This window comes from Triturus cristatus, chromosome 5_1, assembly GCF_964204655.1.
Source record: "Triturus cristatus chromosome 5_1, aTriCri1.1, whole genome shotgun sequence".
Taxonomy (NCBI): domain Eukaryota; kingdom Metazoa; phylum Chordata; class Amphibia; order Caudata; family Salamandridae; genus Triturus; species Triturus cristatus.
In genome coordinates, this window is record NC_140587.1 from 369,613,364 (window position 1) to 369,636,736 (window position 23,373).

The window sequence follows — 23,373 nt, forward strand, 5'->3', positions numbered from 1 at the left end:
GGAAAGAACATCGCCAACTCCTGTATAAAGACGGCGTTGGATGGGGCAGAGACTTCAGCAAGACAGAGATCTGCCCAAGAACTGGCAATACTCAGAGAGGAAACGCGGAAACTCCTACAAAAGGGAGCCATAGAGGCAGTGCCGTTCGGGGAACGCAACAAAGGGGTCTACTCAAACTACTTCGTGGTTCCGAAGGTAGACGGAGACCTCAGGCCCATACTGGACCTCCGTTACCTAAACAAGTTCATAAGAACGCAAAGGTTCAAAATGACTTCACTGCAGGAGGTACTGCCACAGATAAGAGAAGGGGACTTCATGGTCACCGTGGACCTCAAGGATGCCTATCTTCACATCCCAATAAACAGAAGGCACAAGGGCCTTCTAAGATTCAACATCGAACAGGAACACTACCAGTTCACAACCCTGGCCTTCGGATTAAAATCGGCGCCAAGGGTCTTTACAAAATGCCTGTCGGCGGTAGCGGCACACCTACGAAAGCAGGGCATACACGTATACCCATACTTGGACGACTGGCTGGTCAAGGCAAACTCACGCGAGAAGTGCGAGAGGCACGCAAAACGCGTAACGGACACCCTCACAAATCTGGGATTTTCCATCCACTGGGGAAAATCATCGCTGGAACCGGAACAGGTAAAGATTTTCCTGGGGGCACAGATCAACTCCCTCAACAGTACAGTAGTGCCCAGCGACAGGAGGACAGATGCCCTACTGAAGGAGACGCAGCTCTACCAGAAGGGGCGAGCTCTGACAGTGAGGGCGGTGAGCAAGATGATGGGGATGATGGCGTCCTGTATCCAGCTGGTGCCGAATGTACGCCTGCACATGAAACCATTCCAGGAATGGCTGCAGCAGCAATGGTCACAAGCAAACGGAAGTTGGGAGGATCTAGTGGTTGTTATGCACGCAGTGCAGGAGGAGATAACTTGGTGGAACAGAGACAACATAACAACAGGGAGAAGCCTGACACCACCAAGCCCAACAGTGACCATTACCACGGACGCATTGCAGATGGGATGGGGAGCGCACATGGACAGCCTCAGAGTGAGGGGTCTATGGGCTCCGGCAGACGCGGTCCGCCACATCAACTACCTCGAGTTGAAAACGATACTGCTAGCCCTGAAGGCATTCCAGAGACACCTGTGCGGGCAGAGGGTGTTGGTACAGACAGACAACACCACGGCGATGTTCTACATCAACAAACAAGGGGGGACACAGTCGTTTCCCCTCTCAGCCCTAGCTCAGGAGATTTGGAGATGGGCCATACCTCTCAGGATAGATCTGCTGGCAATTCACCTACCGGGGAAGGACAATGTGGAGGCAGACTGGCTAAGCAGGCAGACCTCCGCATCACACGAGTGGGAGCTCAATGGCCAGGAAACGGAGAAACTCTTCCGGAGATGGGGGACTCCCAATATAGACCTTTTTGCAACACGCCACAATGCAAAATGCCAAAGCTTCGCGTCCAGGCAACCAGATCAGCAATCCAAGGGAAATGCCCTATGGATAAGCTGGTCGAGGACATTTGCCTACGCCTTTCCACCGATACCCCTGTTGCACAGAGTGCTCGACAAGTGCAGAACCAGCAACATGACTCTGATCCTGGTGGCCCCACAGTGGGCGAGGCAGACATGGTTCTCACAGATTCAAGAAATGGCGCAAGGCAATCCGTACAAGTTCGAGAGAAGAAAAGACCTGCTCTCAATGCAAAACGGGGAGGTCCTGCACCCAGAGCCAGAGACCCTCAACCTAGCAGCATGGCTCCTGAAGACCTAGAGTTCGCACACCTAAGGTTACCTCAGAGCACTATGCGAGTGCTACGGGAGGCAAGGAAACCTACTACAAGAAAGTGCTACAGCGCAAAGTGGAAGAGATTCACGGTGTGGTGCAGGAAGAAGGGCCTGCACAACAGAATGACAAGAGACTCAACTGTGCTGAGGTACCTCACACACCTTCTGAAGAGTAACCTCTGCTCGAGCTCCCTAAGGGTGCACCTAGCAGCGATCGTTGCCTACACCAGAGGTGAGAAGGGTGGAAGTTTCTTCAGCTCGCAGGTGGTGAAGAGATTCATGGAGGGAGCCAAAAGAATGGCCCCCCCGAAAAGGTTGCCGCCGCCGGCATGGAATTTAAACGTGGTTCTGACGGAGCTCATGAAGGCGCCGTTTGAACCCATTCACAAGGCCAATCTACAAATGTTGACGATGAAGACTGCCTTTCTAGTGGCCATAACATCACTACGCAGAGTGAGCGAGCTTCAAGCACTAACGCTACAGGAGCCCTACATTCAAATTCACAAGGACAGGGTAGTCCTGAGGACGGACCCACACTTCATGCCCAAGGTGGTGTCGGCGTTCCACATGAATCAGAGTATCCAGATACCGAGTTTCTTCCAAAACCCGACTACAAACGCAGAAAAGGCCCTGCACACCCTCGATGCCAGAAGAGCGGTGATGCACTACATTGAAAGAACCAAGGAACTCAGGAAGTCGAAGCAGCTGTTTGTGTCCTTTGCTACTAGCTTCATGGGTAGACCAGTGACCAAGGGCACCATCGCTAGGTGGATTGCCCTCACTATTCAATTCTGTCACAAACAGGCTGGACAGGAGCTAACGGAGGGGCCACAAGCTCACTCCACAAGGAAGAAAGGGGCCACAGTTGCCTTCCTGGCAAACACGCCCATCCAAGACATTTGTCTCGCAGCAACTTGGGCATCTGTGCACACGTTCACAAAGCACTACTGCGTGGACATTCAAATGAATAAGGAAGCACAGGTCGGACAGAAGGTGCTACAACACATTTTCAACGACCAGCGATCATCTTCCACCCAGCCACCACAAAAATAGGAAAACCGCTACAAAGTCTATGCACAGCATAGTGAATCCAGAAAGATTCACGCTGCAAAACGAAAAGTTTCTTACCTGTCGGTGTAGTTTTGCAGCTTGAAGATCTTTCTGGATTCACTAGCGAACCCACCCACCTCCGCCAGGAAGATGAGGCTGGAGGAAGAGGGGGTGAAATGGATAGGATCAAATAGGTGGATACGTACAGAAATAGGGACAAAAGGATTAATCAATCGCCTAGGGTTAAAAAAAAAAAAAAAAAAAAAAAAAACAGGGAAAAAAGAACCCGAAGATGGCGCCCCAAAGGTGGGACTTCCGCAGGAAGCACGACGACGTCACGGGAGGTGCACCAAATGGTGGACGTCGACGCCCACCTGGGCTACAAAAAACAAAAAAAAAAACAAAGAAAAGACTACGAATCCGGACCCAACCACAAGATCGCGGAATAATGCACAGCATAGTGAATCCAGAAAGATCTTCAAGCTGCAAAACTACACCGACAGGTAAGAAACTTTTCGTTCTTAATTACAGGTACGGGGCATATTGTGAGTCAGGACTGGTCTTCTAGGGTGTGTAACTGCGGTCACTAAGTTTAAGGCTAGTCTCAAATATTATATTTTGGACATTTGCACATTGAGGTTGCTACATTCTCACCAATGGAGACCTTTACACCATCATAAGCTTGGCCCTGTCTGGTTCTAGAGTGAGTAAGCACTATGCAGTCACCCAGCACGCCCCTTGCCAGGAAGGAGTGCAAAATTGATCCCATACTCAGCAATGCCAGAATGAGGGGCAAATGACTGCTACATTTTTATTGGGTGGCTAAAATCCTTTCACCAGCGCTTGGTCTCAAAGTGTTTACAAGAAAAAGAAACTACATTGGTACATGTGAGTGGGTGGAGAGGTGAGTGAATTGATTAAGGAATATTTGAAGAGGAAACTTCAATGTGTTTGACATTTGGTTCTCCAAACTGAGTTTCTAATTATGACGGAAATCGAAGCAGGAAGATGGATAGGTTGCTCTATCACCAAGTCAGCGTAGTAAAACAAAGATTCAGTGGGTGCAGCCGGGTGACCGAGCACTATCCTTTGAGCCAAAGAAGTGGTCATGACCAAAATAATCACATGTTGGGGGAAGGATGAAGCAGACAAGGAGGTGTGATATGGGTAGAGTGATTTCTTTAGAAGGAAGTCATCACTGTCTCCATTTTGGTAGAGGTATGGTGTTTAGAAGGCTTGGGCATTACTGGTGTTAATGGCAGCTCTTGATGTTGAGACTAGATGACACACTGACACACTGATTAAGAAAAACCCTGGACTGTTTGGCACACAACCATCTAAAACCGAATCCTTTCTTTTCTTCCCACCTCATAGACCCCTACAACCGCAATCATGTTCTCTTCACCTCAACTTGCTAAATGGCACCTCAACCATCTGCAAAACCTTTAAATCTCTAGGCATCACACTTGACTCAAAACTAAACATGCAAGCTCGCACACAAGCTGCAACCAGAACGCCAACCTACATCTACACCTTCGAAAACTAAAACCCTTCTTACCGTCTGATGACCTTAAATGGCAGTGTAATCACTAGTGCCCTCAAGACTGGACTGTGAGAATACAACTCTCATAGGTCTACCTAAAGCTACCCTAGCCCTAATGAAAAAAACACTAAATGTAGCAGCAAGACTTGTAACAGGTAGACTTGCACATCTGATGGGGGTGGACTGTATGGTACTGCTCTTGTCAATACATACTTATTGCGTCATAAAATCAAACGTCCTATGTTGCTCATAAGTGCTCCTCCTGAGAAAAGTGCTCCTTCCAAAAAAAGTGCTCCTCCCAAGAATGCAATTCTTTATAGGATCACGAAAATGAGAACAGACTTGCAAAATCCTTTTTTAGGTTGAGCCTGGGCAGCACATGCGCTGCTCTGCCAGGCATGCTGTTTTCGAGTATGTATGTGAAGCTCCGCCCACTTTCCGCCAATATTTCTCATTAGCTTGTGTCGTTGTCCTTTGTAAATGTTGGCTTCTGATTCTTTAACGAGCTTGTTAGTCCCTCCTTACTACTGCCTTGTCTTCCTTTGTAACCCCCCATGAAGACTGACCCTTCACCTTCTGTTGTTACACAGTATGTCTTAGTCCTTAACCCCTTGAGTGCCCCGCCCTTTCCACGCCCTGTGACGGGCATTTCATTAGCGGGCGGGGCTCATGACGAGATAGTCTCGTCATGGGCACAGCGCAACCGCGGCCCATGACGAGACCATCTCGTCATGGGCACTCAAGGGGTTAAAGACTAAATATTTTCTTTAATGAGTTTCTCCTACTTCAGGCAAGGCATGCTTTCCTGCAACATTCAGTGCGCCATGCACTCTTTCACTTTCCAAGCAGCCCGGGGCAATGGCAGCCCCTTCTTTGAAATAAAATAGGTCTTGCACTTACAAGAGTTTGAGCTATTGGCATTGTAAATGACAATACCTTCTATTTATGTGTAAATTATCAAAACCGATAAATAAATGGCATTGTCATTTACAATGCCAATAGCTTAAACTCTCGCAAATGCGAGACCTATTGCATTGCAAATGCTTGTTCTAAAAATAGAGCCACTAAAATCTTCGATATTGCCCCTTTAACTTGGATATATCATTCTTTAGTCACATTCTCTGTCACGCTAACAGGCAGTAGACTAATTCCAGCAGACCCGTCCTAGGTCCCTAAGTGACCCAGGAGTCACGCAAATGATGAAACATTTTCTAAACATTTCATCCCTCCATGGATTGACCTAGACAAACCCTTTACCAATCGTATTGAAAACTTTAATACTGTAATTTGAAGCTCTTTAAATAGCTGCAGCCCTCTGAAAGTAAAAAACTCAGCTAGAAGTTTGCTATCAGAAAAATAGTATTCCACCGAATTGAGGTTAACAAAAAGAAAATGTAAGAATCTCGAACATGTTGGAGGAATTCTAGAAATAAAATAGATCATGTAAAATACAATGATAAAATGAAAAAATGCCATAAGGTATTAAGAAGAGACGAGAAAGATTACTTTATCAACAGAACAGAAGAGAACAGCAGCCCTTCTCAAGAATTATTCAAAGTCGTGAAAGAACTTTCTCAGCCTACATGTCTTTCCCATTCAATACACTCCATGGAGGCCCTCTGTGAGGAAACCGGAAAATATTTTATTGACAAAATTGATAAAATATGGGCGCTTTCGAAAGAATCACGGAAAAACAGGTAGCGAAGCTGATGGCGCAGGTCAAGTCTGTTTCACCTCTCGATACTTGCCCTCACTTCATTTACTTTCAATCAGCTACCATATTCTGCTAATTGCACATTTTTTCAACCCAGAATTATGGAAGTAAGCCATAATACTACCCCTAGCCCAAAAAACGGGAATTGATGTTGCCATTCTTTCTAACTACCAGCCAGTAACGCTGCTTCCGTGTTTGTCAAATATGTTGGAAAAAAGAGTGAATATTCGAATAAACTGTTGGACCCTTCTCAGACGGGGTTTCGAGTGCAGCTGAGTACTTTTAGATGGCGCTCTCACACATACAAATGTAGAGTTCCTCAGGGCTCCTCCTTGAGTCCAACTCTTTTTAATGTTAGTTTCCTCACTAGCAAATTTTTTGGGAAAATAGGGTTTCGATATCTGTTCATATGCAGATGACACCCAGTTGATTATATCCATTGGGGAGAAACAAGACGAAACCCGAGGTAATTTAACTGAGTGCCTCTCTGAAGCAGCAGGATGGATGACAGATTACGGTTTAAAACTAAACGTGTACAAACGCAGAGATCTTGCTATTCAGAGGGACCCATCGGATTTGGACTCCTCCTAACTAGGGGATATGCCCACAACCAGGAAACTAGCCAATAATCTCTAGTTCATCATCAACGGCTCTTTTCTTGCAGAAGCAAGTCTGCATCGCCTGCAGCAAATGTTTTGTCATCCTTAAACTCCTGAGAAGGTTGTTTAAGCGGATACAGAGTTGCCTGATGAAGAACAGTAGTCAAGGCCCTTATAACAAGCAGACTGGACTATGGCAGTGCCCTGTATGTGGGCATGCTGACTACTTTTTCACAACACTACAGGTGATTCCAAATGCTGCGCCAAGCTGATCTGCAACATGGACAGATTCAGCTTGGCATTTGCTTTCTTGACAACCCTACATTGGTTGCCAGTGTGAAAGAGCCAATTTCAAGTTTCTTTGCCATGCTCATTAGGCACTGTACAACATTGGGCCGAAAATCTACAGGCTAATGTGGAATTTTATAAGCCAGTGCGCGATATGAGGTCTCGTAATTTCGATCTTACCAAAGCTTAGCGAAATAAATAAGTCAGCCGCTCATTTTCTAATCTTCAGTGGCCCATTGGAGTTCTCTACCCCATGACCTTCATCTCACTGACCGTCATCTCTGGTTTAGGAAAAATTTAAAAACTTGGCTTTTTTTTTCTGGATATTGCCCCCCTATAAATGATCTAATACTAGCTCTGTTTTCACAGTCGAAATGATAGGGAGCCTTCTAGCGCCGTGATATCACATTGGGGATGACTGTTGCACTCTATAAGTACTGTAAATAAATATAGGCAAGGAGGGGGATCTGGCTAACATTTTCCTCCTTACCATCATTCGATAACTCCAGCTGTCAGCCATCTTGACCTTCTTTGCCACTCCCCCATATAGGTTTTATACTTTCTATATAGTCGTGAGTTTGAGATGTCATCATTTAAGCAGTGCATCATAAGCCTTTATTTTGTTATAAATTAGTGATCTTTGCTAGTACATTTCCTAGGCAAACCCTAACGCATATTGCGAATGCGATGAAGCACCTGGTTTGCTAAACTCTCATTCCACCCGCCTTGTTTAGAAATGGGTGGACTGTAAGCTTTCTGTCGACAGAGCCCTAAATTAATTGGCTGTCTGCAAAACCGTCGTCCAAGGGTCTGATGTAGTAGGGATAGTGGGAGGAAGGACATTGCACCACCTGCCTTATTTAGGGTGGACAGTGTAATGACCGTTTGGGACAGAAAAAAGAAATAATGGACCCACGCGCTCTGGTAGAAAACTCACGGGATGTGGGCATCATTAATGTGTTGCTCTTCAGAAGCAAAATCCCCCATTGGGAATTTGCTTCTGAAAACCTAGCCTAACAAATCTATTTGAAGTAATTGCTGTACACACTCGCTTTTTACAAATGCCAAAAGGAAAAAAAAAAAAAAGAAAATGCACACTTCGCATAAAGGAACAAACAGACGCACGAGATGTCGGTGTGCAATGGACAGCCTCTGAAGTGAATACAACTTTGGTGAAGAATTGGCACCCTCCAGGGATTGAAGGTAAGGAAGCATTTACATTCGAAAGAGTTCATTAAAATCACAACAGACCGGACTAGGTCAAGAGAAGGGAAGGCCAAAAGGAGCTTGACTGGAAAGCATCAAGGTTGAAGACAAAAGAGTAGGGAGCTTCATGAAAAGAGCCTTGAAAATAAGATGGGACACAAGAAAGCAGTTAAATGAATCCAGAGTGTAACTGTCTTTAGAAAAGAAGTGTAAGATCCTCCTGGAATGTAGTGAGATGAGTGGCAGTGTAAAGGACAGTGGGTTTAAAGGCTTAGTCAATAGTACACGGCTTAAAATCTCTGTTATGTGTAGGGATTTGGGTTCCCACTATGGGCACTCCCCTGATCCACCCATCGGACGTTCTACGCCCGTCTGGGCGGAAGTCTCGTCCCCTTTAGTGCTGACTACAGACCTCCCTACTTTTGCAGCTGCTGCTTTTAATACGCTGCTGTCTTTTTAAATCCAGGCCCCTTCGTGATGGAAACGTGTTCAGTTTCAGTTAGAAAGATTTATTCAGTTTATGGGGATTATTTGACAAATACAGCAAATCCGACTATTAGTGGCCATAACTCCAGGGATGTGGAGGAAAACCAAGCAAAAAATGCTGGAAGATTAGAAGGCACCCTTGATTTTTACATGGGTGATATAGCTTTTACTCTGAAAAGGTTGTAAACATTTGTTGCTGTTTCCCAAAACTGCAGTAAGTAATTTGGATTTTGGAAAGCAACTACACCCACGTGACACCTAAAGGTACCGTGTCTTTATATTGCCAAAAGAAAGCCATAAATAAATGCAATATCAATTATTTTTCAGTTACTGCTGTTGCTGTGAAATGTGCTATTGTGTTCTTTTCCAAGCACATTTTAAATGTGTAGGGAAATAAAATCCCTTGAAAGGTTGCAGTGTATTGCTCTTGTTTACCAGAATATTTAATCGGCAATCTTGTGAAAGATAAATAGTTAAAAATCATTCATTTAAATGTCGTCACAGTAGGCGACCACAATTTAACCAGCATGCACCAAAAGCATGTAGAACGGCTTTATGCACACTGGTGGTTGTAAGCAGAGAAAGCACAATACTAAATACATAATGTCTCGATGCACACAGTAAGATGCAGTAAAACATTTTTTAATTAATGCCACTTAAAAAAATTAATCTAAAATCATTGATTGAAATTATAGGATATACAATGCATTAAGTATACTAGGAAACTAAAACTCTCATATATTTTCTACTATACTGTAGTTTACAGGGGGTGCAGTTTACGGAGGATGATTAGAAGTATTACTTTAAGACCACTAAACGCTTGTTATGGATGTAGTGGAATACATAGCTGAGAGAAGGTATAACCTGCTACAAATATCTTGAATTACGTTATCATCTGGTATTTAAAATGATTTAATGTCGTTCTTATGTGCTCCTCTGTATTTTAATGTCGTTGTAGGCTAACTCAATATCTAGTCGCTCGGGGCGGTGGGCGGGGTGTTTTAATTGTGGAAGGTTCTAATTGTGGAATGGGGCTTGACCAATCCTAAATCTAGAACTTGTTGAGGATGCCTTGGTTTTGACTGTTATAAATGGTAGTGTAAGTAGTTGACTGTGATTTCCAAGAAAATGTATTCACATTTCGGAATTCCTACACTGAGAAACCATTTCAACCTGATTGTTAAATTAGGTGGCCATCAATCTGATGGTGGTTTTTTTTTTTTTTTTTTTTACCATGCCCCAGGTTATTAGAGAATGCAGCGTGCAACGTATTCCATATACATTTTTTTTTAATTTCGCCCTCTACACACTCGCGTAAAAAGCGACAAACCTAAAAAGAGCAATAAGAATAAATAACCTCTAACTGGCAGAGGAATGATACATAAACACAGCATGTAGCGAAGCACTCAGCCACTTCAATACCACAAGCACGTTACATCATCTATCCCTTAACAAGGAAAACAAGCACACAAAAAACGTACTCATTACAGAAGCACTCATTGCATATAGAAGTCCCTGAACTTGGATGTCAGATGTGTGCTGCGAACCAGTCTTCCCCCTTTGTTCTGTGAGAAAGTGGGCTCATGGTGGTCGCAAGCCGCCGGCTCATGGTGGTCTGCAGCCGCCGGTTCATGGCGGTCCACAGCTGCTGATGAAATGGAGCCACTACCTACTGTTCTTGACTGAAAAACAACATCTATACCCGAGAAACTGGCAGAAGAAGCACCCTTGCCCATCCACCAAGAACCACCCAGAGAGATAGATGGAGTCCTAGACTCTGATTTAAGTAAGATGTCCGCTTGTTCTTGTGTGATTTTCACCAGATGTCTTTTACTCCACCATCCTATTCCATCGAATAAAAACAGCACCTTTGGACCTCTCAACTTCTCTGGCAGGAGACATGAACTTGACTCCTTTGCTGCTTTATATGGTTTCCTGATAAGCACCCAATCATTGACATAGACAACTATCTCCTCACATTTCTTTTACTGTCAGATATTTGTTTAGCACGACTCTGGTAAGCGCAAACAGCACTAGAAACATGATTATGTATTGCCTTCTCAGACACAGCAGGTGAAGATTTGGGTGTTAGTCAGTCGGGACATAAATTTGATCTGGGAATGCATTTCAGTATGAACGGAGACACACCAGTGGTGTTATGAGGTGTGGCAGAGTATGCCCATAACGTTTGGCTCAAAAACATTTCCACCTCCAAACCACCGGCAATGGCAGTCTGTATACCCTATTTCAAAAACTCTGTTGACCCTTACCACAAGGCCATTAGTAGTTGGGCAATACAAAGCCATTCATAAATGTGATATGATTTGTATCAATGAATTGCTTCATGATTCTGGATGGAAAGTGAGTTAAATTATCTGTAACCAGTATAGAATGAACACCTTCTGTACGAAATATTCTCTTGAGAAACGGGATTACCGCAAACGTTGTGAGAGTGTCCATAAAGTCAAAGTACACTCATTTAGAGTAATAATCAACCAGAACTAGAGGATACATCTGATCTGAGGGTAGCACATCAAAGGGGGTGCAGCAAAATCGAAGCCTACTTTATCACAAGGACACTTGGGTAGTTAAGTGACATGTAGGGGTGACTCAAATGTTTTCCAATGCTTGTCAGAGTCAAGGCAAACACTGAAAGAATCAATCCACCTTACCACCTGGTCATCCATGGAGGGCCACCCAAAAAATTGCTTAGGATTCTTACACACGGCACTCACCCCTAAATGACCCTCATGAGCAAACCCAATGAGTGTGCCACAAATGGAAACTGGGCACACAAAAATCATTACACATCAACAAGCCATTGACAAAGGAAATCTCTTCACAAACTTTAGCGTAAGGTCTAATGTCCAAAGCCAAATTTCTCGCCTCTGGCCATCCCTTACTAATATTCTCAAGAATTGTCTGAAGCACAAAACCAGAAGTCAGGGCTTTCATCCATTCAGTTTTAGAAATTGTGCCTTTGTCAATCAATAGATTATCCTGCCAAAAGCTTCATTGGCTACTTGATCCCATATTAAAGTTGTCCCTTTCTTGAGTAAACCACGCATGGGCTGTACAACAAACACATACCACTCAAGCCTTGATATTAGCTCAAGAATCAGTGAAGTCTCAATAATGATAAACTTTATTTGTTCGTCAGACCATAAAAGTACGAATATATATGTACTGCCCAATGAATTAAAAAAAGTTAAGAACCTTCATCGCATAAAAACACATTTCATCATTAAATACATAAGCCTTAAAAAACAGCACAGCAGTTGTAGCAATAAGCTATTAAAATTGTACTTCCACTAGAAGGAGCGGGCATAAGATCAGTGCTCAGTGATAGAATGCCATCGTACTCAAACTCAGGTCTCCCACCATCAAAATCTGGGCGTATTAGGGTAGAATCGTGATGTAGCTCAGGGCCTTCTTTCGTATTCCCCACATGTGGCCCAGGAACTTCGCAGTTGCTCCCACCAATAGTGGTCTTGTATCTGATTTTAGTATGCGCAAGCTGCTTACAAACGGGGTTAGCCATCTTCCCCAGGGTCTATAGTATGTGGGGCAAGCAAAGAGGACATGGCCAATTGATTCAGTCAGGACAGAGCAACAGGGACAACCTTTAGTCTGCGCTGCGTTACATGACCAAGAGTGTGTGGAAGAATTTACTAGCAAGGAGCCGTGCCTAAATTGTGTATATAGTTTTCTATCGGCCAGCACCATGATAACGTCAAAGTAGCCTTCTAGGGAGCAGCTTGATTTAAAATCTATGAATTCCTCGGTTAGTCTGCCCTGCTTCCTAACCCTTGATTCAATCTGCACTACCCAGCCCCAATACAATCCATTAATTTGTTTCTTGGTAAGTGGTGCTGGGCAATTGTTGATGTTGTGCCCCTTTAGTCCAATACTGGTGATGAGATCTCAAATGTTTTAAATCCATCCTATTTTATTTGATGTTTCCAGTGAGCAGACCTCATCTAGGGCAGCTGCATAAGGGCACCTTGAGTGAAGTCAATCCTTATCCTTGGGAGGAGGTGCTTCCTGAATGGCCTGAACCAAAGAACTTAGGTTTGATACCCTCAGCTGAAATGTGATTCCCTAAGTAATCTAACTCTTGCACTAGGAGTTTGCACTTATCAGCCCTTAGGGTAACCCCAACTTATTTTAAAATGTTGAGTACTAAGGTCATCATCAACTGACTCAGCAAAGATCAATAAGTCATCCTGGAAAGCCTGAACCCCAGCCACCTCCCGTACCATAACATCCAGAAATCTTTGAAAAACGCTATCGGCTGAGGCTAGGCCAAATTGAACCCCCCCCAAAGGTGTGACAAACATGATGAGCTCTTGAGAATTCGATGGTAGGGCAAACGTAAGTCAATCAAAGTGAAATATTTGGCTTTACTAATATTAGTCAATCCTTAGCAAGAAAGGAGCGTGTAAATATCAATCCATCATTTATACAATAGTTCAAGGAATCATAATCTCGATCTGCTCGCTCATTATGATCCAATCACAAATGGTCTCTTTGGAGTCTTTTGTTTGATTTTCAATTTCAAATTTTATTCAATTCCTGATACATCAATAGAAGCAGTCAAATCAATCCAGCCAACGCGTTTCATCCTCTATGGACATCATCAGGGCTCGCGATCACAATTGACGCTCAATTCTATTCTTCAGTATGTTTTACTCGTCTTTGTACATTGACCCAAATAAGTCCTCTTGTTAAAATTTTCTTCTAATCTGTAATAACCTCCCTCTTCCGTGACTCCTGCTCCTCTGGTGTATATACTGCTGACGCTATACTGAAGAATCAGTTACAGTTCTTGTTTTCATCATGGCAGTTTGTGAACAAGATCATGATGGTATCTGTTCAGGGGCATAGCTTTGGGGCTTATTTGCGAATGAAGGACTTTATAAATCCAGATCATATGCACGTTAACACAGTTTCAAGTATTAAGAGAGGCTTCACTCACACTCCGGTTCGGCCATCACAGGTCTCTTCGTACCGGATGACTCTTCAGCAGGCTCCCAGAGGCGGGGTAGGCTCCCCCTCCCTTGCGTTCACCCAGGGGCACTTCACCCACCCTGCAGGCCTCCGCTGATTCACGCGTGCTGAAGGGGAGGTTTGCCCACAACACAGGCACATCAGGTGCGGGGTGGGCTACTGATCACTGCACCTTCACCCCGGGGTTCTTCACACGCCCCGCGGGTCTTCCAAAAAGTTCAGCGCCTGCTACCGGGGGTGCCCCCAGCACGGGCAACACACTGTCCCCCTCACCACTTCCAAAAAGGTGGCTGCACACGCAGGATTAGCCCGCTCGTCGCCAGTGTGATGTTTTGTGCTGGGCCCTAGGCCCACATGCACACTAGAATGACGGACACAGACACAGTTGGTTATAGTGTGGAACTGGCCACGAGCACTTGCCCTCGGCCCCTTTTATTGTCAGGGTCACCTGACTGGTGACGCCTGTGAGGGGTGGGTGTAAAGTGTGGTTGCAGCACCATGCTGAAACACTAGACCAGTGATCCGACGATCACTACAGTGACGAACGAAAGGGACCGTGTCTCGAAAAATGTTGGGAGATGTTGTCGGCTAATGTCAGACAGAGAAACATTTGATACCTGTTTGACTTATCTGGGAAAAAAGCTGGTCAAGGGCATAACGGGCAGTGTCAATGTATATCATCCCCTCCCTTCTGCAAGTGTGTACACACATAGATTTGTATTCGGGCCTCTGTAGACTGTGGACTGCCGCATAGACGCAGGAGGTGGGGCAGGTCACTGGGTCGGCAGGTTGGCGAGGCAAAGCTGGTCGAGGGCATAATGGACAGTGTCGATGTATATCATCCCCTTCCTTCTGCAGGTGTGTACATACACAGATTTGTACTCTGGCCTCTGTAGACTCGAGATGCAGGAGGCGGGGCAGGTCACTGGGTCGGCAGGTTGGCGAGGCACTACTTCCACCCCATTGAAGCCACTATCAAGACAGACTCTGATTCCTGCTGCCCGCTAACACCAGCTCGGTGAGTGCGGCTGTGGCCGTTGAGAGAGGCCCCAGGTGTCCCGTGGAGGCGGCCCGGTTAGTTCCGGGCATGGCTTGCGAATCCACCAGGAGGCCCTGCTCGCCATTTGCTCGTCTCAGCCTCAACCCTTCACACCCGACTCAACTTAGCCCTACACAGCCCCAGGAACAAGCCTCCGCCATTTTTACCATCCTCTACCAGGCACCTCACCAACACTTCACTCCTCACCTACCCAGCCCGGCGAGCGAACCAGAACCCGAGGGACCAGGAGGAGCTGGAGGACGAAGGTTGGGAGAGAGGGGGAAGGAGGCTAGTAGAGACTGGTCCGGGGGAATGGGACAAGGATTGAAGGGCACACTCAGTTCCCTGACCAAGACTCTCCGGAAAGTCTCTGGAGCTGGGGGCCGGGCTCCCAACAGGCAGAGACCAACAGACTCCAGCAACCTCCTATGAAGCCCCACACCAAGACACCAGGCAGGCCTGCAACAAACCGAACTGACCCTGGCCATAGAGGGCCACAGGGGCAGAACAGAACAGAGCTGAGGCACAAGGCAATCAGGTGCAAGGCTTGTGGGCACTAGTACTCTTCTATGGGCTCTTTTCCAGACACTAGAGCTTTGTAGAGCTGCAGAAAACCTGCAGCAAAACAGCAAAAGAAGCCTAGAGAGGGGTCTGAGAGACAGAGTTGCAGCTGGTGAGCTGGTCTCTACTCAAAATAGAAATCGAAAACATCACAAATATAACCTCCTGTCTGGGCCACATAAGGAAACTCCGGATTAGATCATCAGCAGCAACATCAAAATGACCATCAGCCCGGACACTCCAGTAGAGTGCGGCGACATTGCGGTCGCACAGGGCCACACTGGTCCTAGATGGTCCCAAATAGACAGTCGGACCTGTATGGCACCACAAGCCCTAGACCCCATTTCCATAATCGGGAAGGAGCATGGTGGGAAAAAGTGCCTTGAGACCTATAAGGACATGGGCCAACATTGTGGAGATAATGGAACCCAAGTGCCAAAAGACCCACTTTGACTCCATGGACGCACACCATGAGAAGCAACCAGGATCTGCAATCCCCTGCTCCCCAGAGTCTTATGCCATGCCCTAGGCAACCTAGCAGAAAAACTTCAGCTTGCCTACAGAACAAGGATCATAGACTTCTTCCAACGCTCAATACATCGAGCCCTAGTAGGGAGCTCAAAGATCACAACTCCAGATTCCGCAGAAGACATCATATCAGTTATTACACCGACCCCAGGGCTAGGAGCCCTGGCGCCGCCATCCAACTTAATCTCAGTACAAGCTTTTGGTCAAACTGACCCTATGATGGACAGACCACGGGCCACCTGAAGCAGTATACACCCTTGGACAACAATGAATCCCTGACACCTTGGAAGGACTTGGATCTGTTATTAGTACAAGAAACCTGGGCCTAATCAACAGTCCTTTTAACCGGCTTTGTAGAGTTCCAAAAATATGCTATAAAAACCAGCAGGTACGGCCGTCCGATGGGTGGCCTTTCCATCTATGTCTCATCATCATTGAAATATACAGCAGAAGAAATCGAACTCAAGGCCCCTTGGGCCCAAGCACTCCATCTAAATATTCTTGACTGCCATAAAGCCCTTCTGCTCCTGGTTGTCAATGTCTACTTTATCCCCTGCAAATCAAGGAAGAAAGAGGCACTGAAAGACCGTACACTAATGCTTACTAATCTTAAACTAGAACATCTATCCTCCATCATCATCATACTAACCGGTGACTTCCAACACAAATCTTTTCGGGGGCGATTGGTCGCAAGACCAACATCCTGGATTCTGAGTATGACCTGCCAATGCAAAACCTTCCCCTGACCCCATGGCGGAACACCACTGCAGAAAGTTTCCTAAATGAATGCTATGCTCTGGTTCTGAGGTTTATCAATGGCCGCTTTCACTGCGACTAACCGCCCGGTTGGACAAGAACCGCAGCCAAGTCCATCTTATACATAGACTTTAGTCTGTGCTCAGCTGGCCTCTTAAGTACATCGGAGATTTCTTCCTAGGCGAGTGCTTGGACAGTGACCATCGGCCACAGCTCATTAACGTAATCCCCTTCCCTATGAATACACCACATCTGGTCGGAACATGTGATGAATCTGTTAGATGTAATGTATTGCTCCATGGTGTCCATACCTTGTGAGGTCTGTTTCAATAGTAGTAAGTGCTTGGCAATATTACGTAAGTAATATACTTTTATCATCCTTGGATCATTCCCAAATATTGTTTGTGAATAAATAAAAAATACAAAAAAATGCTATTGCAAGAGGTTGAAACGTGTTACTCGACGCTTTGTTGGGGTAAGGCAGGGCTATGCTCAGTTCATACTCCCGAGCAAATAGAGAGGTCTCTGTTCACAGGTCCCAAAGATCCTATCCATCTCTTGGGGGTCATCTAGTTGGTTTTGTTCAAAGTCATTTAAACTCTTTTCAGTAAGGAGATCACTCCATGCCCATTTCCTAGTATGGAGAGGGAGGCCAGTATCTTCCTTTTTATTAGTTGGTGGTCCTCAGAGAATGTGTATTGTCCTTTCTAGGTGCACATACGGATCCTAGACAGTAGGTAATCTCACACCCTCATGCATGCAGCATAGCACCAAAGTAATGTTGTTGCCAAAAGACTGTCCCAGTGCACCACAGAGCCAAATCGGATAAAAGCAACATGTATTTACACACAATAGCACAGCATAGACAGTGCTGTCAGCCCACCACCCAAACCTGAGAAAAACTGGATCAGCCATTTAGAAAACTCATTCGTGCTTATGAGACACTGCAAACGTTTTAGAAGGTCAAACTAATTTCCCTGCCCGGTAACCTACACAAACTACTTATAAACCAGTCATTGAAAAAACTCCCTACTAATTACTGTGAAGTAGTCACATTTTTTTATGTTGCTTCCAGGTCCACTTGAAAGGGCCCCCAGATGGAGAACGCACTATGTCGTCTTAAAGATGGTGGTGATACACTGACTGACTGAATGCAGCATAAATGTATAATTTTTACTTAGTGGTTCATTTTGGAATATGTACTGTTGGATTGTTTTGCCCCGGTAGACAGAAGCCACAGTGGTGTCTTTGTGTGCCAATGCTTCCAGGCACTTCATGGTTTTACTTTTCCCACAGGACACCACCTTGGGAAAACCGAACGAGGTTTTCAGGTTACCCACAGATGTGACTGCGTGTGATACTCGCCTCTGTGCTTCAATGCATTTCCCATCTTCTTCTTGGGCCACACTTTCTGATGGAGCGGGCAGGCTTTACCTGATCAGAACAGGCAGTCGTGAAGCCAGTTCACTTGACAAGTGGGAGGTGAGCTTTTATTTTTGTTTTTTAACTACTTGTTCAAATCGCATTTGGTGATAGCAAAAAATAACACTGGTCGTATATCGGTTTTGTACTTTGTTAATCGTCTAAACCATTAATACTCTTGTCTTTTTGTAAGTGCAAATGTGCCTGTATTTGTCCTTACCATTTCTTTCCATTACCTATTTCCAGTGTCCAACTCTTTCTCCCCCTTGTGCAAGAGTTCTTTTAATGGGGATGGAAAGGTTTTTGCTGTGCTTCTTAGACAGAGGTCAAATGTCAGGCTATGTCTTCTTACGAATTGCTGCTTATTCTTGTAACATGGAGATTGGTGTTTACTTTTCTTTCTCTGACTGCAAAATGAGAGGATTTTGTAAAGTAAGCTTTGTAACAATGTTGGTGGGGTACCAAGAGTGTCAAAGGAAAGGCTGTAGAATATAATTTTGTTTGTAATACACAACAACATTTAAATACCTGCAAATGAACTGTACACTTTTTAGAATATATCAGCAATCAGGGAAGCAACAATGAAGGACATTTCAAATCAAGACACTTTACTTGGTAATACGCAAATGAAAAATATTCAGTGAAACCCGATTTTTACACATTCTCATTTGTGTATGACTTTCACAAATTGAGAAATCTGGATGTCGCCTAACTGCCAGAGCTGCAGAAGCTGAATTTGTAAAAAGAACAAATGATGGACAGAATGTTGAACAATGTCAAACACTCACCCTCAGTACAGCGATATGGGCCTAAATCCTTCATTTTTTTTATCACCACACCATTCCTGTTTGGACCCAGCAATATGCAAATTAGTCTTGACACTGCTCCCCATTCGAGCTGCCAGGCCAAGTTCTCCCTGGACCGGAAGCAAGCTTCCTGGTCCGATTTTGGGGTTATCACCCCATAACTGCCAGGATAGCTTGACCCCAGTGGCACGGTGAGTACGGGACCCTTGTTTGGGCATACCCGTCCTACTTCGGTCGACAAATGAAAAAAGAACAAATGATGGGTGGAATGCTGCCGTAAGTGGGAAGGGAATAACGAGACATGAATCCCGTGCTCATTGTGCCACTGTATTCAAGCTAGCCTGGTGGATGAGGGGTGATACCCCCAACCAGTCTCTGGATGGTTGTTTCCGGTCCAGGGAGAACCTCGCTTGGCAGTTTGGCTGGACTGGTCCCATAGGGATCACGGTTAAGTCTGATTTGCACATTGCTGGGTCCAATCTGGGGTGGCATGGTGTGCAAAAGCAGATGGATTTAACCCGGATCTGTGACTGGGGGGAATACCCAATACTCTACTGCAGAAGTGGTTTTTCAAATTTGCTAAAATTGCTCATATCAGCACCAAGATTTTTTAGAAGCCTTGTGATGTTAGCGAATAGATGCCATATGCCAGCCTCCCACTGTGAAAAGTGTTCCCGTTCCAGTGCAGCTAACCATCTATCAATGCTGTGGTCACAGCCCAATAGAGACACTTTGAAGGGTGCAGTCAAGGTTATGACATTTACAAACAATTGTCCTTAGTGAGGAACGCAAAAAAGTCTAAAATATATTTTATTTTAGTTAATCACAGCATTTTGAAAGCATGTCTACTCTCCTCTGTATAGCCGCTCATGCAGTCCAGAGTGTCTAAATATGTGGGGGTCGTGGGCTCCCAGGGCATTGTGCTACTAGGTATGTGTTCAGACATTTCGCAGTGCATGCAACTTGAATGTTTAAGAAATGTTGGCTCTTTATGCTCCACTACGCATACTCTGTGTGTGAGGGTGGACAGATGAAAAATTGTATACCATCTACACATCCAAGCAGTTGGGATAATGGTGCAATGGCATTGAATTGAATGTAGGTATTTTCCAATTCTTCGGGGGTACGTGGAAAGAAAATGTGAGAATATGTTTTTGCCAAAATTGCCCTAAGATTTTCTTACAATTCATGCATATGTATACTTTGGAATATCCCTCCTGCAAAAGTGACAGTGGTGTTGAGAGCTACCAGAAGCCAGCAGGTATAAGCTACAATATATTTGAATATGAATAGGTATTGCTACACTGCATAGTGTAGGCCTGCTTATAACTGGTTCTAATTCATTAATTAAATGAAGAATAGCTTGTTTTCTAAGCTTGCATCTGGCATAAACCTCTTATCAGTTTGGTCAAGCAAAGTAATCCTCTTCCCAAATATTCCTTCTCTCTTCCTTTACTCACCTGTTGAGCTCTAAGAATCCTGAGTCTCCTCACTACAGAATATAGTGCAGCAATTTGGCACCCCTTTCATCCTTTCCCGATGGTTAGCACCTTTCCTAAATCGGTGGTATTTTGCACATGGAAACACCGTGTTGTACCAAATTTCCTATTAGCGAATGTTTTGTACATAGAAATGATATTTGGAAATTGTATTTAGTGGTTCAGTATTTCCTGTTGCTAAAATAAGAACTCGCAAACCTTCCAGTCCCCTACACTGTTTTAAGAAGCACTAATTTCGTGACACTTTGTACTTCTTGATCAACCTATTTAGAAGTCGCTAACCAGTTTGCAACTGGTTAATGAATAACAATTCTTTTGTAATTCAGGCGCACTAAATTTACAAAATTGAGCACTTCATTTGGCCAGCTGGAGAGACTAAGATAAAAAAAAAAAAGTTTCCTGGCTCCACAGTTTCCAACTAGCCTACTAGACCACAACTGGAGTAGCAATTATTCTGATGGCAAGGCCAAGGGACCACCCTTCCAGGGAAATGTTAGTGTTGTGGGCTCTGTCCAGCTTTAGGGGGCAGTGTTTATTTCCAGTATATTTAGGTGAGATGGTTAAGCGGAGATTAGATGTCAAGTATCCTGGTTACATGGCTAAAACAACCATACTGGATCACATATAGGCCTGATTGTCACCCTCTACCCTATCCACTGGTGACATCCCCACCTTGTTACGGGCCTGTTAATGGCACTCACTTCCTGTGTTGAGCCTCCTTATAAGTAGGCCTGGGCAAAAATTTCGTTCCGTTCGCGGAAATTGCGATAATTTGACATTTTTGCGTTCCGCGGAGAGCGCGAAAATGTCAAAAATTCCGGTTTCCGCAGCTTGGCGATAATTTGTTTCTTGCTCGCGCTGTAAAATGATACATTCTCGCGCGCGCGCGATCGCCTTACCTGAATCCCTGCGTTCGCCGACAAGTTTTCTTGATCCGGTCGCGTTCTCCTTGAGATGTTGTATTGTTTTTAGCCATTTGCGCTGTCTCGCGACAGTTCGCGCCCGCAGTGACGTCATGCGTCGCGCGATCACGTCTTTCTTCTCGCGATCATGCACCGCGAGAACAACTCAAAACAAGATGGCCGCGCCCGCAAGCAACCACATGGGTAAGTTGGCGACCCGCAACCATGCAGAAAATCTCGCGAACATGCCGGAAAAAAACTTCCGCATCTTCGCGATATTTCTGCTTGTTTGCGATAATTTTAAACATTCTCGCGATAATTTGCGAAGGTTAATTCCGCAAATTCCGCCCACCCCTACTTATAAGTGCCATCAAAATGTTCATGTAATGGGAAAAAAGCATGAGTATATTGTGAGACCCTTTCTTTGGGCCTTGCGGAAGTAGGTGGCTATTGGGCAGTACCAGTGATGTATACTGATATCTACTGTTGGGAAAGATGTGCACCCTAGCCCGAGTGCCCAACTGGTCTGTTGCCTGGATCCATACGGTGCACCATTCCATCGGCCTGTTTCATGTATTAAGGTCTTATTGGATTGGATAGGGCACCTAAAGCACTACCCTCATGGTCTTGGATGGCTACCTCCTTCATCACAAGCACAGTGGTGGCAGCATACCCGGTAATGATATGTAATAGTGGGCAGGACCTTTTTACCCTATGTCACTGGAGTGAGGCTTACAGGCTCACTCACCTTTTTAAAGGTTCCGCTGCTGGGTGTTTCACTCCCCCTTGCCTACATCGGGTAGATTTGGGATGCTGCTCCTCACAGGAGGGTACAGTACAAGATGGAGCAGGACTGTGCAGTGCATGTGTGGCTAGTACATGTACTCGGTGTATCTATGCTTGAGAGGAATACATTACATGATAGATGTAGTGCTGTGCAGTGCATGCTTGCATGAAGTACACTATATAAGAGGTGAAATGTTGTGCAGCGCACTTAGTGAGTGTGTGCTGGCAGTGTGCGTGTTTTAAAATAGTACACCCTGATTAATGATAGAAAAGCTTCAGTGTTGGACAGTATGCACAAAATGTGTGTGTTGAAGACGTGTACATGTAAGGGTACAATGCATAGAGGTATTGGCGCTGGACAGTAAAGGCCTGATTATGAGTTTGGCAGTGCGGCGCCGAGTCCTCCCTGCCGCTACACTGCCAAATTTGTGGTCGGGCCGCCCACCAGATTACGAGTGATTCTCGTGTCTGGCGGGCTTTTTTTTTTTTTTACACTCCCACAGCGATGCCCTGCAAATGGGCACTGTAATGGAAACGCCAAAAATAGTTCCTGCACGGCATAGACTAAAAAGTCCATGCCATGCAGGAACAGGGGTGCATGCACACAGGGGGGCCCCATGTTGTACCCCCATGCATGCACCCCATTGTGCAGAAGCTGTTTTTCCTCTGCCACGGTTTTCATGGTGGAGGAACCGCGATGAAAACTGTGGCGGAGAGGAAACTTGTAACATGCTTAGCGGGACAGTGGCAGTCCCGCCAAGCATATTGCGGCCTCCTGACCGCCGCAAGACCGCCAGGTAACAGTAGTTCCCTGGCGGCTGTGGCGGGGCAAAGGCGGTCAGACTGCCCTCATTGTATCGCCACGCCCCCCAACTGCGAGTCTAGCGGTCCGACTCATAATTGGGTCCGAAGTGTGCTGTGAGTTCACTCTGAGTAAATATGCCTGCAAGGATGCATTGCACTGAGGACCCTGGGTTTTATTTTGTGAGAAGCCCAGGCCTGCCTGGTGAAGACTTGAGGGAAGAGGAATTCCCCAGATAGATTTGTTAAGTGCTGCCTTCCTGTGCGCTGGGTGAGGACTCACTGGAGGCAAAAGGAAGAGACTTCCTTTACATTTCAGAAAACTGCTCTTTGATTCAGTAATATGTCACAAGGAAGTGGCCTGGACACATCTCAGGAAGGAGCATGGGGCTAATAAGAGAGTCATAGAGAGTACGGCAGGTGGCCTGGAATTAATCTTTTGACACACATATCACTGTGGCTGGCATCCAGGTGTGAACTCTTGTTACTCCCATGAATTGTGTTGTAGGTCAAATGCGCTTCGGAGCCCTGCCTGCTGAGACAGACATCTGTCATTAAGACGAAAAGGA

At 45.4% G+C, this 23,373-nt stretch overlaps 1 protein-coding gene across 1 annotated transcript in view; it reads left to right on the forward strand.

Annotated features, from left to right (window-relative positions):
• Positions 1 to 23,373, forward strand: part of NUDCD1 (NudC domain containing 1) — a 489,494-nt gene that overhangs the window by 126,682 nt on the left and 339,439 nt on the right. Inside the window, exon 3 of the mRNA XM_085605088.1 lies at positions 17,885 to 18,070. Within this exon, the coding sequence (XP_085461214.1) occupies positions 17,885 to 18,070 (186 nt within the window). The remainder of the gene's footprint in view (positions 1 to 17,884; positions 18,071 to 23,373) is intronic.